The 17064-nt window shown below is 41.7% G+C and overlaps 1 protein-coding gene across 1 annotated transcript in view; it reads left to right on the top strand.

Annotated features, from left to right (window-relative positions):
- Positions 1 to 17064, top strand: part of COL22A1 (collagen type XXII alpha 1 chain) — a 218174-nt gene that overhangs the window by 55350 nt on the left and 145760 nt on the right. The window contains exon 5 of the mRNA XM_040547335.1: positions 3709 to 3783. Coding sequence (XP_040403269.1) covers positions 3709 to 3783 — 75 coding nt within the window. The remainder of the gene's footprint in view (positions 1 to 3708; positions 3784 to 17064) is intronic.

Here is a 17064-nt window from a genome sequence, read left to right as displayed (position 1 = left end):
GCTAAAATATTCGTCTTTATCAGGGATCTGGATGAAAGGCTCCAAAAGAAGGGGACAGCTTTTGCCATCCCTTTTCTCTCAGTGCACCCCTGGATGTAGCACTGGGACCTGTTTTCCAGCTGGGACCAGCTGATGTGCTTTCATTCTGGCACGCTCTTCCTTTGGACACAAGGAGCTGTGCTGCTGAGTTAGGTGGTAAAGCACTAACCTCTTATATGTCTGTATGAATTATTCTGTAGCTGGAGAGTGAGCATAGCAAATATTTTTCTTCCCTTGTGGATTGTTTGTTCTTGTGCATTAGATGTGGACAGGAAGGCAGCACAAGACATTTGTAAAATAAAGGCCAAACTGAGGCCACAGTTATTTAAGAGGTAATAAGAGATTTAAAGGACAAAGTGGTAAGAAGAAAATTGGCGTTTCCATTTCTTTGTGGCAAGAGAGTTCTGCACCAAGGCCAAGCATATGGTTTTGCTGTATAGTCCTGGTTCAAACACAGGAGCTACAACCAGGAAGATTTTGCTAGCCCGTGCTTCCCTGCTAGGAAGCCGTGGTTCTTTTTAACTGAACCTAGTGGAGGGTGTCTGATGTCATTAAAGATAGGAATGATAATTAATGTATCTATAATTTAACAACATTAGTTCGCTGTTACACAAAGAGGTACCCTGCTGTGTTTGAGACTTGTTTTATTCTTCCTTCTGTATCTCTCCGAGGCAGCATAGGTGAATGACATTTTTGTGATTTTATTCATGCCTTCCATTTGTTTACTCTTTATTTGGGAGAATTTTGCTCATGTTGATTTCTTACTTTGCTTATTTTACTGCACAGGCATGCATCTTCCAGTTCTGAGACCAGGCCTCAGAAGTACTGTTTGCTGCACTGGCTCAGTACCTGTAACCAAAAGAGCATTTGTTCTTAGCAAAAGCAGAATTCAAAGCATCAATTTAATATCTGCACAGGGCTTTTGATACTTCTAAGAAAATCTTTTGTCAGTACAGCTTGGTTTTGAATGGGAGAAATGGCATAACTTTGGCTCTTGCAAGTCTTAATGGTTTCAAAGTTTTTCAGTTTTCAAAGTTCTCCTAACAGAGAAGTGTTTCACTGTTGTGTTGGGAAGTCGTACAGGCCTCTGATAAAGAGGAGAAAACTGATCATTTCACCTGTCTAAAGCGAAGGACATAAGCAGTCTTGAATGAAGTATCCTGGCTTTCAAACCACTAAGTAAAATGGAGCACGAGATCTCTGGCTAAAATTTACATGAACTGACCCTGTGATCAGTCAATATTGGTTCCTGCTGTGGTGCTGCATCCAGCTCTGGGGTCACCAGGACAAGAAAGACATGGATGTGTTAGGGCTGGTCCGCAGGAGTCTTTATCAGGCTTTGTAATGGTAGGATAAGATGTAAAGGTTTTAAACTGAAAGAGGGTAGAGTTAGATTAGATATTAAGAAGTTCTTCACTCAGAGGGTGGTGAGGCCCTGGCACAGGCTGCCCAGAGAAGCTGTGGATGCCCCATCCCTGGAGGTGCTCAAGGCCAGGCTGGATGGGGCTTTGGGCAACCTGGCATGGTGGGAGGTGTCCCTGCCCATGGCAGGGGGGTTGGGTTTAGGTGATCTTTAAGGTCCCTTCCAACCCAACCTATTTTGTGATTCTGTGTGGTGTGAAAAAAAGGTGACTGCTCCGAATTTTATCTGTAGAAGCAACAGCCCTGAAGATAGTCCAAAGAAAATCTGCTTGCATGATTCTTCTTGGCAAAGAGATGTAGGCATAGAACCACAGAATGGCTTGGGTTGGAAGGGACCTTACAGGGCATGCTGGTGGTTCTCTCAAAAAAACGCTGATAGGAATTTGACTGAGGTACTGTACACATACTGACAAACTCCTTGCCTATGTGAACTATGCAACACCAGACCCTTGGCTGAGTAAAGGTACTTTTCTGCTGTGTTGATACAAAATTATCCCAATTCTAAACACCCTGGATAACATATTCTAGCAAGAATGACCGCTCTCTGGCCTCCCTTGCTGCTGCAGCAAAGGGTCCTGAATGTGTTCAACTGCTTTTTATTGCTGTGTTGGCTTTTGGGGCTTCTGGCAATAGATTTTACAGTCGTCTTTGTTTCCATTGAGCTTAGTGTACCTCAGCTGCAGCTGATAATCTGGCCCGTAAATTCATCAGCACAATGGAACAGGAAGAATATCTGATTTCATTGCTAGGCTTAACTAAACATTGTGGAATATCAGATTTTTTATTGAAAGTCAGGAAGCAGGAGGAGAAATACAGGTTCTGCTGTCAACATCCTCAGAAAAATCATTCTTATCTCACAATTTTGAATGTAGCTTCATGCACAGTTCAAGGTGAACCTCCTGTAGAAAGTCTTGAGAGAGCCCTGTGGGATTGTGCCCCACTGGTGAGGGCATTGCCTGTGCTGGGGTCACTCTTGGCTGCTGGCTCTGTGCTCTTTTGGAAGCAGCTGGCCCTTGCTGCTCCTTGACAAGCACAACAACTAAAGATACTGAAGGACTAATGTACGAAACATCAGGTGGAGGTGATACTAAATACCATATGCAGCAAGACGAGTGTTGCAACTGCAGAATATATATATATATTATGGTGTTTACAATTAGGCAAATGGAGGAATGGGACTTAGTTTTCCTCACCTGGCTGTGTTTAAATAAGAGAAAGGACATGAACGTGGGGCTGTGCATGCAGTGTTAAGTCAGAGGTTCATTTGTACATCCTCATTAAATCAATTCCTCGAGCTGGTTGTCCCCGTTGATTACAAGCGTGCAATTATCTATTGATCTGGGAAAACAAAGCATAAATAAATGTTGCTTCAAAGATATGTCAGGAAAGAGGTGGATAGGTAGACAGTTCTCTGCAGAAAAGCATTTACCCACAGCTGTGATGACACTAATTGGGAGCATGAGAAATGACTGGGTATTTTCACTATCTCCTTTGAAGCCTGTGTATAGGGCTGAATGTTCTTCAAAGTTTTAGTCATACTTAATGGTGCTTTCTGCTTGAGCAAACTCAAGGAGAACAGACACATAAAGAGTCATGGCCCTAGAGCAGTGTTGACAGGAGAACCACGCACAATTTGGTAAGATACCTCACAGTGGGCTTCACCTTGTCTCTGGTACTGGCCTCTTATGGGACCTTTTCACGACCGATGTCAGTTCATCATTCTGTGCTCCAGATTCTGCTTCCCATCTTGTTTCTGTTTTGGGTAGAGATTTATTTATTTATTTATTTTTGAGTAGGAGCTGTTCTATCTATCTGAAAAGTTTGAGCAGCACCCCAATATTAACTGGGCCTTGAGATGGGCCTTCTCACCAAATCTGACAGTGGAATCATTTTAAACGTTCTCAAGTTTTTGTGTCTTCCATGCAGATTTATGGAGCAATGAAAGAAAGACAAAGTAATGTCTTAGCTTTGGGGAAGGCTCTGTTGGGCTTCTTGGCTGGCCAGTCAAGAAAAAAAGTAGCTCAAAACCAGATGTAGGGTGTTTGGTCTCTTGCCTAGCCTGTGGTTAAGGGATAGGATAGGGGAAGGGAATTTAGGGTGTGTAGAGAGAGACAGGGAACAGAATTTTTGCAGTGGGATGACATGGAAGTGGACAAATCCCAGGAAATCAGGTTTTGTTAGGTACGTATCTTACAAAATGATGTATTTACCTGTGATAATTTTGTACTGGTTCTTTTGCTTTTTCAGACGTTCTGTGTCCAAATGTCCGTGTGGAAGGAGATCGATTCAAGCATACCAATGGGGAGACTGATGAGATTCCAGGTAAAGAGACACACTTTTCTGCTGTACAGCTGGGGGTTGAGAAAATAGAATTATATGTTTCTGGTGTGACGTTCTTATCTGTTACACAGTTGAGTTGGCATTTTCTTAATCTAACACATTCAGTGATGGAGAATTATTCTAGAAACTGTAGGACTGGAAAAGAGTTATCTGACCATGGACAGAAAATTTATCATGAGCTTTTTTTTTTTTTTTTTGACATGGCAGCAAATTAAAAAGCTAGTGGAGCTTAGAGTAGTGGATAGGGGAAAGCAATAAGCCTTTTGTTTTGTTTTCTCTTTTTTTTTTTTTTGATCACTCAACATTTGATGAGTTTGAATGTCTATTTATTTGGTCTGTGATTATTGTGGGATGTCCACAACCAATGGCCATTACCAGTGAAGATCAGGTTATGCATGTGTATGTAAGAAAGAAAAAAAAGAGAGAGAGAGGGAGAAAGTCACAGGAAGGACCAGCTCATCTGAAAAAATCAAGTGAAAAATTAAGAGAAAAGAAGATTTGGTAAGATCTCTGCTTTTCCATGAGTTCTGATACATCCTTCCAGGCAGATGAAGGACTTAATTTGTTGGACATATGCATGGGCTGTGCTTCTTTTCTACCCACCCAACACTGTTTGAGCTGCTGGCAGAGAAAACCTGTGCAGCAAGAAAGTGCTGTGAATATCTCTGATTGACCCAAAATCTGCAGTGAGAGGCTGGAGGCTCTTCTGCAGCTTGATTATGAGTCAAAATGGTAAAGGTCTGACAGCTCTGCTACAATTTAAGAGTTTTTTCTCTGGGGGACTTGGACTGCCTGCACAAAATATCAGTTCAACTGTGCTGTCTGTAGGCAGCTTATTTTGGCTGCAGTCTGGCTTCACCTAGGCCTGTGATGATGCTGAGTGGTAGCACCTTTTCTGGTTGTTAGACGCAACCCCATAGTCCCCATACACCCAATCTCAACTGCTGTCCACTTCTAGGTCTTGTGTCAACTGTGTCAGCTTATTTTGACAGTCCTTGAAGGCTGTGCAAATGGTAGAGCTATTCAACAGATAACCGTACTGATTCTGAAGGAACCTATTTGTGGCGGAAGTTGCAGCTCAAAATGAGTAGGAGGATTGTATCCCTCGCACAAGATTATCTTCTACGTGATGCTTCCCAGAAGGCTGGTGTTGCAAATGGCTGCCTAAGTCTAGTCTGTGTTCATCAGAGTAGAATTTTAATTCACGTGCTAATTGATACACTTTATGCTTTCATTTGATTTCAAAAATAAATCTGATAAGAAGTGTAAAGGACAAGCATTCCACTTCAAGTCCAATGCAAGAGTATTCAGTACAACGAGGTGTACATTTTTATATATATTCACATTTATATACGTAGATACTTATGCTCTTCTGTAAAGTTTCTGTCTTTTAACTGTAGACTAGTTCAGGTTGGAAGGAAACTATGGAAGTCATCTGGTCCAACCTTCTGCTGGAAGTGGGACCTAACTTCAAGGTCCTCTTTAAAATTAACAGGTTGTTTGGGGCCTTGTACAGTTGAGTTTTGAGTATCTTCAAAGACAGACTTTCCATAGGTCCTCTAGGCCCCTGTTGCAGTTTGGATGCTATCACATTGATTTTTTTTTCCCTAATATCTAATCAGAATTTTATTTGTTGCAAGGTATCTGTTCTCCTGGTTGGACAGATAGCACGGTGCAGGCATTTACTGGACACAGGGATCCTCTGTTCACCATAAAGCATAAAGGCTCATCGTACCATGGAGTGGCTTAATAACAAGGTTATTGTAATATTTGACTAAAAAGGGTCTAAGGGTCATTGTGCTGCTGGAGATGGATCAGTATAGGACCAAAATGCTGACTGACTACTTATGTTCACCCTACATACACTGTGATAGTTTCAGAAGACTGCAGGCCCTTGGGTCCAATTCCAGCAGAATATCGTTGCATTCTCTCAGCTAAAGTAATTGGAAAATTTCCTTTGGCTTAGACCGCTGTATTTCCATTTTCAAAATAATGTGTTGTGCTGGTAGTTGCTGCTGAAGGGCTTTTTTGTGCTGCCCCAAAGAGGACTGCGCTGCAGTTTTGAGGAGCAGCCTTCCACCTGCTCCTCACGCCTGTGAGAGCATTTCAGCTCTGGAGCTTCTGTGGATTCACTACTGACAGCACAGAGGGGAAGGCAGTTCCTCTGCCAACTAGTCCTCAACTATTAAAGGCTTTGCAGTTAGTACCTGTGTCTTCCCCTCCACTTGGAAGCTTGATGATAGCCCAAATTGGTACTTGCCTGCAGGCTCCTAGCATGGCAATTCACAGCTGCATCCTGCACAAGCTTGTTTCTAGGCTGACACAAAGTGGAGCCCCATAGGATGGATGTTGCAGCTAACCTCACTTTAGGGTTGTATTTAGGCTGTATTAAAGGCTTCTCACAGCAAACACCTCTTCCCTCTCTCAGGCAGGGATAAGATGACAGAACTGGAGGTAAGAGGGGGAAAAGTCTTTCTGCGAATTTTTTTTTCTCGTCTTTTTATTGGGTGAAATGCAGCAGCAGATGTCACAAGCAATTGTTTCACAAAGAACATCACCAATGCCAGCCCTTTCCCGTATACCATATCTATGTACACATAATAACACGACCAGCAACCTTTAAGTGTGTGATTGCAGTTATCTGAACGTGATTTGAGTCACTCTGGATTAGCAGAAGTAAACATAAAGGCTAGATGATAGATGAGGTATAAAAGGAAAAACTTTGTGAGATGAAGGGAGCCAGGGGTGTGACTGAGCGGTGGAAGATGTGTGGGATTTTGTTAGGGCTGAGGCTGAGGGTAGGGATACAGCTGAGAGCACGGCCCATGCACAGCCAAATGAATAACTACATGAAAAATGATACTATGAGCTGGAAGAGAACCAGCAGACTAAACTGATATTTCCCCTTCAAAAGACTGGTGCTTTTTTTCTTTAGACAAACAGAACTAAGCTAATCTCATCTATCTGAACTTCAGCAAGCGTTTGGCAGAGTACTGTATTGAAAATAATTGCTAAAATTAAAAAGGATAGATATTAATAAAAGATGTAAAATGAGACAGAAACTGGCTAGCAGGGAAGTAATGATGGAGTTTATAGGAAAGGGAATAACAAGCCCGAGGGCAGACAGTGATGGACCTCCTCAGGTCCACTTTTAGGTCTAGTCTTCTCTGTGAATATCCACAATATAAATTAGGATCAAGCTATCATGCAGGAGGAACTGGTTTGCCTCAGAAGCTTGGGATTTTTTCCAACTAAGTTGGGACAATTTGTTCAAAGGACATGTTATGGGACTTAGGGACCAGGACCAGGAATCTGTGCCATAAACCCATATTTTTTGGTGGCGTCTTAGCAGATGCTTGTAAGCCACAGTGCTGTACAGCTGGAGAAAAAGGCAATGGTCATTATTGGATAGGGTAAAGTAGGTCTTGTAGAGATAGGGAGGAATTCACGTGAATGGACAGAATTTTGGTTGTAGCTCATCTAGAAAAGCGTGCTTGGACTTCTTTGGTCAGGAAAGATAGGTTTGGTCTCGAGGAGCTAACATTGTGTTCAGGAGCCAGAGAGCCTATTTTCAACAGGAGATTACAAAAGTGCAGCGTGCAGGTGGAAGGGGGAGATATGATTGCCTCCCGCAAATAGATCAGGGGAATAGCTGGAGGGAGATAGGGGAATCACTCAAGCTAAAGGACAAAGAGTATCATAAAAAATGGGTATCCGCTGTTTAAGAAATACATTCAGGTAAGACATTAGAAGAAGGCTTCAGACTGTCAGAGATATGAAGTCCTGGAACCAGCTGTGAAGTAATAGTAATGGAGACAAATAAACAGCAATGGACAGGGCTACTTCTCATAGCAGAAGGCTGTACGCTGACCCTCTGGTATCACAGCATTTAAATGAAAAATCACGAGCTGTAGCATCCAGTGAGGGTTGCCACGGTGAAATATGATTGCATGAGGTAAGGATATATAGGCAGCTTTACTGTACTACTGATACAAATTTTGGCAGTGAAGTGAAGCAGCATCTGCTGAGCAGTTCATAACACGTAAATTCTGAATATAAATGTTTCTGCATGCATTAGGAATCACACTGGGAATTCTGAAAGAAAGAGAGAAATCTGGTTAGGATACCAGGATAAACACTGTTTCTCTTCCAGGAAGTCTGATATTTTAAAGCAATGCTTAATGATACTTAAAATGAATTTCTTTCAGCATCCTTGTGGGTACCATGAGGTTTTTTTTTTTGTTGTTGTTGTTTTGTTTTATCAAGAAGGGAAAAGAAAACAGAAGAGAGTTTAACTCATCTGCCCTGAAATATTCAAAATAAAACCGCAGTTGTAATACTTAATCTCTCTTATATTTCTATATTGTTATTTTGGTCCCATCACCATTTAACAAGGGATCATGGCCTACTCCGAATGATGACCAGGCAGGAAAACACAATGATAACATTTTGCACCCTGAAGATGTACCCCTTGTGTAGTTTTATGAACCGTTATATTGCATTGAAACAACATATGAATTATCAAGCTATTGAAAAATGAATTATACTTCTTGAGGTTTTAAAACTTCACATTTGTTTTATTTGGCTATTAAACTAGACCTGCAGGACATGGGATTTGGTTGCAGAAATCTGCATGATCCCTAGATGTAAAAAATGAGCTGAGCTCTGGTCTTCAACATTGTCCACCAGAGGAGATAATGCTACTCAGCAGATGATGGTTCCTATTTTCAGAGTGAACCTGCCACTGATGTAAAGAACGACTTGCACAGATTTTTATAAAATGCAAAGAAAAATTAACCCTGGGAAGGGATGCTTCCAACCACTGCATAACATTATGCATCATGTACAAGCCACACTGGATGGTGTTAATGGGGCAAGGAGGAAACATCAAAGCCCTGACTCTGTCTCCTAAGTAGTCACAAAGGCCATGGTATGTAGAACAGCAGAAATTGCATTACGGGTTGTGCCACGGATTGACTTCAGCAGTCTCACTCTCTTCCCCATCTCTGAAACCTTCATGTGCAGATGAGGAAAATGCCAGCATATTTATGATCTCTGTGTTTTTCTGTAGCTCTATAAAAGACATTTGGGCATTCTACTACAGAGACACTGGCTGTAAAAGTAGTAGCCTACAATTATAGACTGTAATGGCTGTGTTTAACTGTCAGCATGTCTCCAGTGTCCTGTGGTTTGCCGTACAGGGTCTGCATTCCAGAGATGCCAGTGACTAACCAGCTAATTACAATATTCTTGGGACTATTTATATTTTTTATATTAAAACATGTGGTAGCAGGAGAGAACTGGAGCATCCGGGCTGTTGAACCTGCAGAAGGAGCACGTTAGATCCATGTCCCTCAGGGGGAAAAAGTGCTCTTGTCACAGCATGATGGGCATTTTGCCCTCCCTTTGCACTTGGTACACTGCATCATCCGTCTTCAAGTCTCCTTGAGAATCCCCTGAGAGGTGAGTGGTGAATCCAGGAATAGCTGCAGAGTTCTGTAGTGGATCACTGACTTCAGACAGTAGATGCACACAGTTTTGCAGCAAACTTGAAGCTGGCTATTCATGTAGACACCAGCCACTCAATCCACAGTGGTGTAACCATATGTACAAGACTGGATATAGCTATGAAAGATGAGGGAGAAGGACGGAGCTTTCCTGTGCCATGGTGCAGTCACTTTGCTGTCACATTTTTCAGTGACCACCCATTAGGTGATGATAGAGGGGAGGAGGCCAAGAGCTTCTTCCCTCCTTCCCCCCCAGCTTTTCCTAAGAAGTCCCCATATATAATTTGGTAAAGTGTGATCAGCACTGCCTTAAGTGCTAATGATCATCCCTGGAGGTCTTCAAGAAATGTGTAGATTTAGAACTCAGTAGGATGATATAGTAGTGGACTTTAGTACTCGGTTAAAGGTTGGACCAGATGATCTTAGAGGCCTTTTCCAACCTGAATGCTTCTATGATCTCCATTCTAGAAGAGTCTGGAGACGTGGATTTGAAGCCTGGCTCCTAAGACAAATGTATCTGGCTATAGCTGCTGTGTGTCCACGAGAAGCAAGCAGGAAAAGTAGCAGTTGATGTGTTGTCCAAGATTCAGTATTGTGTGAGCTGGAGAAACTGGATGGGCTTGTGTGGGCTGAATTTGTCCTCTAGACTGGTAGGTGGGATACCTGTGGAGGTAATATTAGGAAGTCACTTTCAGCTTTGCTTTCCAGGAGGCTATGGACTGTAAAATAGCTAATCTCAACAATATAGCCTGTTTATCACACTTAAAAGAACTTTGAAGGTTTACAGAAGTCACCAAATGACTCACCACTGTTCAAGGACATTTTAGTACCCAGTAACTCCAAGACAGCTCAAGTAAGCAAATGATTACCAATAAGTCATCCATGAGCTGTAACTGCAGCCACTACAGTCCTATGGGCTAGCTCTAACCTGTGTGTTAGGTGTACACCATGGCATGGCCAGTGTCCAGATCCCCCAGTTATCCAGGATGGGGACTTGCGGTGGTTTCACTTGTGCTTATGAACAAAAGCATCCTGCAGATTATATCTCATCACACTGCCCCCAACAGAGCTGGGTTCAGGAATTTCTTGAATTAAAACCCCATGTTTTTTAAACTTTTTTTTTCCTAATATGTTCACAGTTGTAGCTATTACCCAACATCATGGATCTCAGTGGACTTTTCATACTGTGACCTGAGCAGTGCTAGGCATTGGATCCGTGCTGGAGCAGGTAGCCCAGCTTAGCTGCTCAAAGACATTAGGAAAAAATGGAGAAAAAATGCTGAAATTACTTTAGGATTTGCTACCGCAGGAAGAAAACTGGAATATTTGGTAAAAGCTGAGCAGTCCCCATGAAAGCTTTTCTCTGGTCTGAATCCCAGCAGTAACAAATTTTGACTTCTGCATTCGCATTAAATACTTACATGGGTTAACCATGCACAGAAATAAGCACATGGAATATTCAGATACCTGCATATTTAAAAAATATCTGTCCCCAAAGGTTGTTGTGTTTTTCTTGTTATTGTTGTTTTTAAACTAGTAGCATTTGCTTTCTTCCAGAAGTTAAACAAGCCAGGACTTTTTCTTACTGCAGTGTATTTGAGGTTGATAAAAGAGAAATACATTCAATTTCTGCCTCTTCATAGCCCAAGAAGCAACCAATCCTTTGGCTATAAAAAGATTAATAGTTTGGAGAATGGTGAGGTACCTGCCAGATATTTCTCAGCCCAGATAGTTTTGATTAATCCTACTTCAGAAAAAGATTGCTGCAAAAGAAGGGACTGGAAAAAGCATCTCCTAGATTTGTCACTGCAAGTGTTTTGGCCATTGTGCACATACGATGGGAAGAAGGTGTATATGCAATTTCAAGAACCTCCTCCTAATGCTTGGAGATAAATCAGCCTGTCTGATGCAAATGGTCTCCAACAACTGCTGTAGTCAGTTTTGGGATTACCTACAGGTCTAATCTGTTTGGTACTGATCATCTGACACAAAGCAACCAGCACAGTCTCTTAGAGAGCAATCCCCAGCTGCAGTCATATTAGGCCTTGCTCATAGCACCTACAATTAACATGAATACTTTTACTTTCATGAATAATCTGTTGATGAGGTTTTCATATAGCTCAGACAGTAGAACTGTGAGGAGAATCTAGCAGGTTATACCCTAATAAAATGTTTTTGCTCAGGTACTTTTTCACAGCCTGAAAACACTGCTAGCCTTTTGGACAAGCAAACAGTAGGAATTGTTGCTGGTAATGCTGAGTTCATCAGTCCTGCCTCTCTCATAAGCACTTTTCTGCTGTTGCTCATCTCAGCTACGTGCAAAGAGTCCTCCTGGGTCCACTGTGCTGCCAGCAAAACCTTTATTCAAAGGAGTGTGGAGTCCTCCCCTCCCTGCTGCTAACCCAAGTGGTTACCCTGTGGTTAGTCCATTTTATGGATTTCCAGAGGAACACAGGGCACCTCAGCTCCCGAGGAACTCAAAGGAGGGCTTCAAAATAGAGGAACTAATTAAAATCAGAACTTAATACAAATAGTCCTGGTAAGTTCAGCTGGTGCAAACCTATCTGGCATACAAGGACATCAAAGGAATAATGAACCCCTGTTTAATCTTGTAAATCACTGGAGCAGGAAAGGAGCTGAAAGAGGGCCCATGGCAGTAAGCCAGACGTCCATCACCGAGAAAATGGAGAATGACTTCTACACAGAAAAGCCTTCAGCAACGAGGCAAAGAGTTCAGTGTCAAGACCAGCTTTCAGTGTCGTTCGGTATGCCACTTGCCGCTGTCCAAAAACAGAGGCAAACAGATAAGAGAGGATGAGTGGGCTGGTGTAGATAAACAGAACAGTGCATGGAATAAAGTGGCATGTTATTAACATGGGATCAGGTGCTGAAATGTGCTGCCTTAGAGACAGCTGCTGTAGACACATATTTATTTCCTGCTCTTACAACAGGCTGTGGGTTAGATTCTACCAGGTGTGTCTTTCTGTATCTGTGTATTCACCTACTTGCTTATGACTTTGACCTCTTTCTTTCTCTCTCTAGTACTGCCTCTGTGGTCTCATTTTCTTATTCATTTTATGACTCTCTTATCTTCCCTGAAATGTTATCTTTCCCTTCCTGTGTAAGGGTATGAAGTGATTGTTTCTGATCCCTGCTTTTTTGAGTAAAGCTTTAGGCTGATGTTTGCAAAAAAGAGTAGCCCTGTAGTTCAGCCTGGTGACCGCCTGCTCACCTGCCTCACTGCTTCCCCATGCTTGCTCCTTTTTTAAGTATAACTATGTGATATCCCTCAAGCAATGTTCCTGCTTCTGGTAATCCCAGATGTGGACTGAAGCTCAAGCTGAGGTTGAGTTCATTTTGGCATCTGCACAGGACTGTTGTGGCTTGCTGCTTTTCTGGGCAAAAGCAAAAAGTAGAAATTGTCTCTCCCAGTGTCGTGATGCATAGAAAGCAAACCAGGATCAGTAAACCAGCAGCCTGAGTGGTGGCAATATGTATCAGGGTATGTCTGCTTTATTATGGTTATAAAACTGAGACCATCTAGGATATCCTCTAAGACACCTTCTGGAGTATCACCTGGAAGGTACTCAGCTTGCTGAAATAACTTCTTCATGCTGTAAGAGCTGTTCCTTCTGCTTCAACAGTGCCTCATTAGAAGCTTAAGCTCTTACCTGCTCTTCCCAATGAGGCTGTATTAAAATTCCAGTGGATCTCATGGGAAGACAGTCAGATCGTCATGAAGTACTGCTTAAATCTCAGCTGTAGCATCTGTGGAAACAAAAGGCAATTGGTTAATAGCAAGAACTTCTTTAAAACACTCTTGAGGCCCTTTTATCTATAGGCTTTGGAGAATTGTATAGTTCCAAAATTCCCTTACGATCTTCTTTTAAATGTAGCAAATTAATTTTAAGGACTTGTACAACCCGTTTGTTCACTACGCTGCTTCACGCAGGGTTTGTGGGCAGCGAGTGAATCTCTCTGGTTTATTCCTCCTCAGGTGCAGTCCTTAATGCTCTGGGAATAAGTCAGATAACAGCTGCTGGATGCTGCTTTTGAATCAAAATGTTGAACTGGGAATGCTGGATGTGGGATGAAATATCTGTGCAGAATGTAAGATACTGCTTTCTTTGGTTTTGCTGGAGAGGTGAACTATAGGGGAATAAAACAGGGCAAGAAGATAGAATTCTTATCCATTGTAAGTCTTTGGAAATCACTTACTTGTTGACAGCCAGAAAGGTTTTCCAGGAAAAGACCTGAGGGTAATGGTGAATAAAAATTGGACATCAGCCAGCAACATGTGCTTTCAGCCCAGAAAGCCAACCATATCCTGGGCTGCATCAAGAGCAGCGTGGCCAGCAAGTCAAGGGAGGTGATTCTAGCCAACTCAAACCATTGCATGATTCGGTAATAACAACAGTGCACAACATCACCCCTCCTAAATACTACTTCTTATTGCCTAGTGATTAGGGCACTGATGGACTGTTAGGGATATGGGTAATTTTAAAGTAGTGGAAGAGCTTTGGAGATGGAGAATTCAATTCTCTCTTAAAAATATCCCTAATTATCTAAGGTTCTGTCAGCTCTTGCCAGAATTTCCTTTCCTGTGATGGAAGGTATGTCAGGAACAGCAAAAATGTTGTAGCAGATGATGACTACTATAACAATAACAGCAACATGTGTTTAGTAAAGCGGTAGGTTTCCCCTTCAGCGTTTGGACGCTTCTGTTTCAGCCCTGGACGGAGACACATCTTCATTGTCCAGAAAGAACTGTTTTCAGCCTAGAAAACAGTAGAAGAAAATACAGTAGAAGAGAAATGATAACGATCATCTACATTCTAACTTCAAGTAGCTAATTGCCAGACACAATTGGCTAAATGCATCATTGAACTTCAGAATATAGCTTAACTTTTTTCATTTCTTTTTCATTTTTTCTTTTTCATTTTTTCTTTTTCTTTTTCTTCTTCTTCTTCTTCTTCTTCTCTTCTTCTTCTTCTTCTTCTTCTTCTTCTTCTTCTTCTTCTTCTTCTTCTTCTTCTTCCTCGTCTTCTTCTTCTTTTTCTTCTTTTTCTTTTTCTTTTTTCCCTTTCCCTTTCCCTTTCCCTTTTCTTTTTTTTTTTTTCCTTTTCCTTTTCCTTTCTTGTTCTTGTTCTTCCTTTTTCTTCTTTCCCTCTCCCTCTCCCTCTCCCTCTTCCTCTCCCTCTCCCTTTTCCTTTATATATTAGCAGAAAATATAACTAGGGGAGGTAACAAACATGGGGGCCACTGATGGTGGTAATAGTCTTCCAGATGATACCAGAGAAATGGAATGAATGTGTTCAGGATCTAGTGAACATGCAGGCTCTTCCTTGTGAGCACAGGAAAACCATGTAAACATAACTTTCAAGAATGCAGAAATGTTAGGGAAGAAAATTGATAAAATCTTGTACTTTCTGAAAGACTCCCAGGTGACACTATTCTTCCTAGGAATTTATATACTTCTCTACCAGAAAGTTTACTGCCATTGACCTCCGCTAGTGAAAGTAACGTGCTGTCTTATCACAGGCACTACAGATTGCCATTTTCAGAAGTGTCAGAGCAGCAGTAGCTGATGACAACCTCCCTTGACCTTGGCACTTGGCAGTACTCTATCAGTATCTTGACAAGGCTGATAATTCAGCTTGAAGTTCAACTAAGACCAGCGTATGGAGCATTTCCTGCAAAAGCCACTTTGTTTTATGTTAGTGCTTGTGGCTGGAAATCCTCTGTGATAAATGTAGCCCAGACACATCACCTGAGGCTTCAGTGCCCAGTGCCTTTCCAGATTCCTTTCTCACCTGCTTTCCACATTGCCCACCAGAAACTTTTACAATTAGAAGTAGCCCACTGGCCCCCCTGCAAGTGTTACCTCAAGCTCCTTGGGAATACAAAGCAGAAGTCTTTTCTTAGAAAGTTTCTTCAGACAAAATAAGAAGCTAATGGCCCTGTTCTGCTTTGAGAAGACTTTCCAGATGTGCACACTGCTGTGTTTCTGGCTATTAAAACTTCTAGCTGTTGCTTTTTTTTCTGGGTTTTGGTACTGTTTTTTGTGACATCTCCCTGCCCCCTAACACGTTCTTAATAGAATCAAGCAGAAATCCAGCTCATGCTCAGAGGAACCAACTACGGTCCCTTCAGCCTGATCTTGAAATAATTATTTTGAAAAAAACATTGTGGGACTGCGAGACAGAGCTCTTTGATCATCCTTTGGCCCCTCTTTAGAGTGTGGCAGAGTGCAATGTGGACATCCTTCCTGTAAAAGAGAATCTGTTGAACGTTAGAGGTAGACGATGTAAAAATTGTCCAGTGCCAAGTTTTACCAATCTTTTCCCTGCAACAGGCAGCCTACTTTCTGATTCTGGGAAAATGAGCTGCTTCCTGTAAAGAGCTATTACTTGCAAGTAAAGATACATTCGGCTGATTTGATCAGTAGAGCAGTGCATAAGAAATTGCTTTTCAAGCCAAGTATGCTGTTAGGAATCTAGGCTTCTCTTTCAGGTCACTGTTTTAATTTTAATGTTAACAGACTAGGGTGCGCTGCTTTTCAGGAGACGTAATTAGGTTAGAGGGTTTCAGTGGCCCCATATTGTTTTAGTAGCCATAATGAAGTAGGAAGCTTATGATCAAAGAGTATTATTCGTCTTATTAATTGTCATATTTATGGCATTACTGATTAAATAATTTATAAGCCATCTGGGAAACCACACCTGTCCTTTTACAGAAAAAACAAAAACAAAAAAAAAAAAACCACCTTTTCAAGCAAAGCACCTGAGAACAGAAAACTTCCCTCCTTTCATCCTGTGCTGGAGCATGGTGCAATGGCTTGGTAACAGTAGCTTTGTCCTTGCTAATTCAGCTAGATATGTTTCTTCCACATCGTTTTTGGAGAGGACTGGGAAGCTATGTGTAGGACCTCATTTTCCCTGTAGCCCTTGGACAGCATTTGATTTGTGTCTTCTAACTATAGCCTAACTCTCAAACTCGTGTTTTCCCACATTTGGCTTGATGGAGTTGGAGACATCTGTGAATTTTCTTGGATCCAGGGATGACTCCGCTCAATACCACTCATTGGCAGTGACAACGTGCTTTGTCCTTGATGGTGGAAAGCTAATGTACAGCCCAAATTTCTGCAGTCAGTCCATCCCAGAAATGTACTACAACAGACTAAATAGGCAGTGAGACATTTGGGGAAAGATCTAAGTGAGCTGTTTCCACTGCACTGTTAGCAGCCAGCTAGTGCCAGGTGTAAGCTCCTGTTCAGGTGTTGGATAAATTATTACATCATCACTTATTTTTTAAGTTAACATTGATATTTAATACTAAATTAAAAGCATCACACTGGTTCCCTCACAATCCCAGTCCTAGTCCTGAAGTCAACAAGGGAAGAACATACTCAATCCAGTGCTTCCGGGCACGTGAAATAAACGAAATAATAAAAATAAAGACTGTATATGTTTTCTTCTCCTTCAACTAGAATAATCTTGGAGACTACTTTCAAGCTCAAATTTGTTTGGGACTCTCCTCATGTCTTCTTTCCAGTCTCACCAGGGCAATCTGCCCAGACTAATCTGGCAGGGGTTTGTTTGTCTCTTCTCCCACTTAAAAATTGTATGGTTTAAGGGGATACATAAATGGTCAAGAGATACTGTTAAGGAGATTCTGTAAATGGTCAGGATAGCAAACTTAAGATATTGCTCTTCTGATTTTAAAAATCTGCAACTTTTATTCAATCCTGAATGCA

This window comes from Cygnus olor, chromosome 2, assembly GCF_009769625.2.
Source record: "Cygnus olor isolate bCygOlo1 chromosome 2, bCygOlo1.pri.v2, whole genome shotgun sequence".
In the NCBI taxonomy this organism is placed as follows: domain Eukaryota; kingdom Metazoa; phylum Chordata; class Aves; order Anseriformes; family Anatidae; genus Cygnus; species Cygnus olor.
The sequence above is the reverse complement of the archived record's forward strand: the minus strand, read 5'-3'. Positions and strand labels throughout refer to the sequence as shown.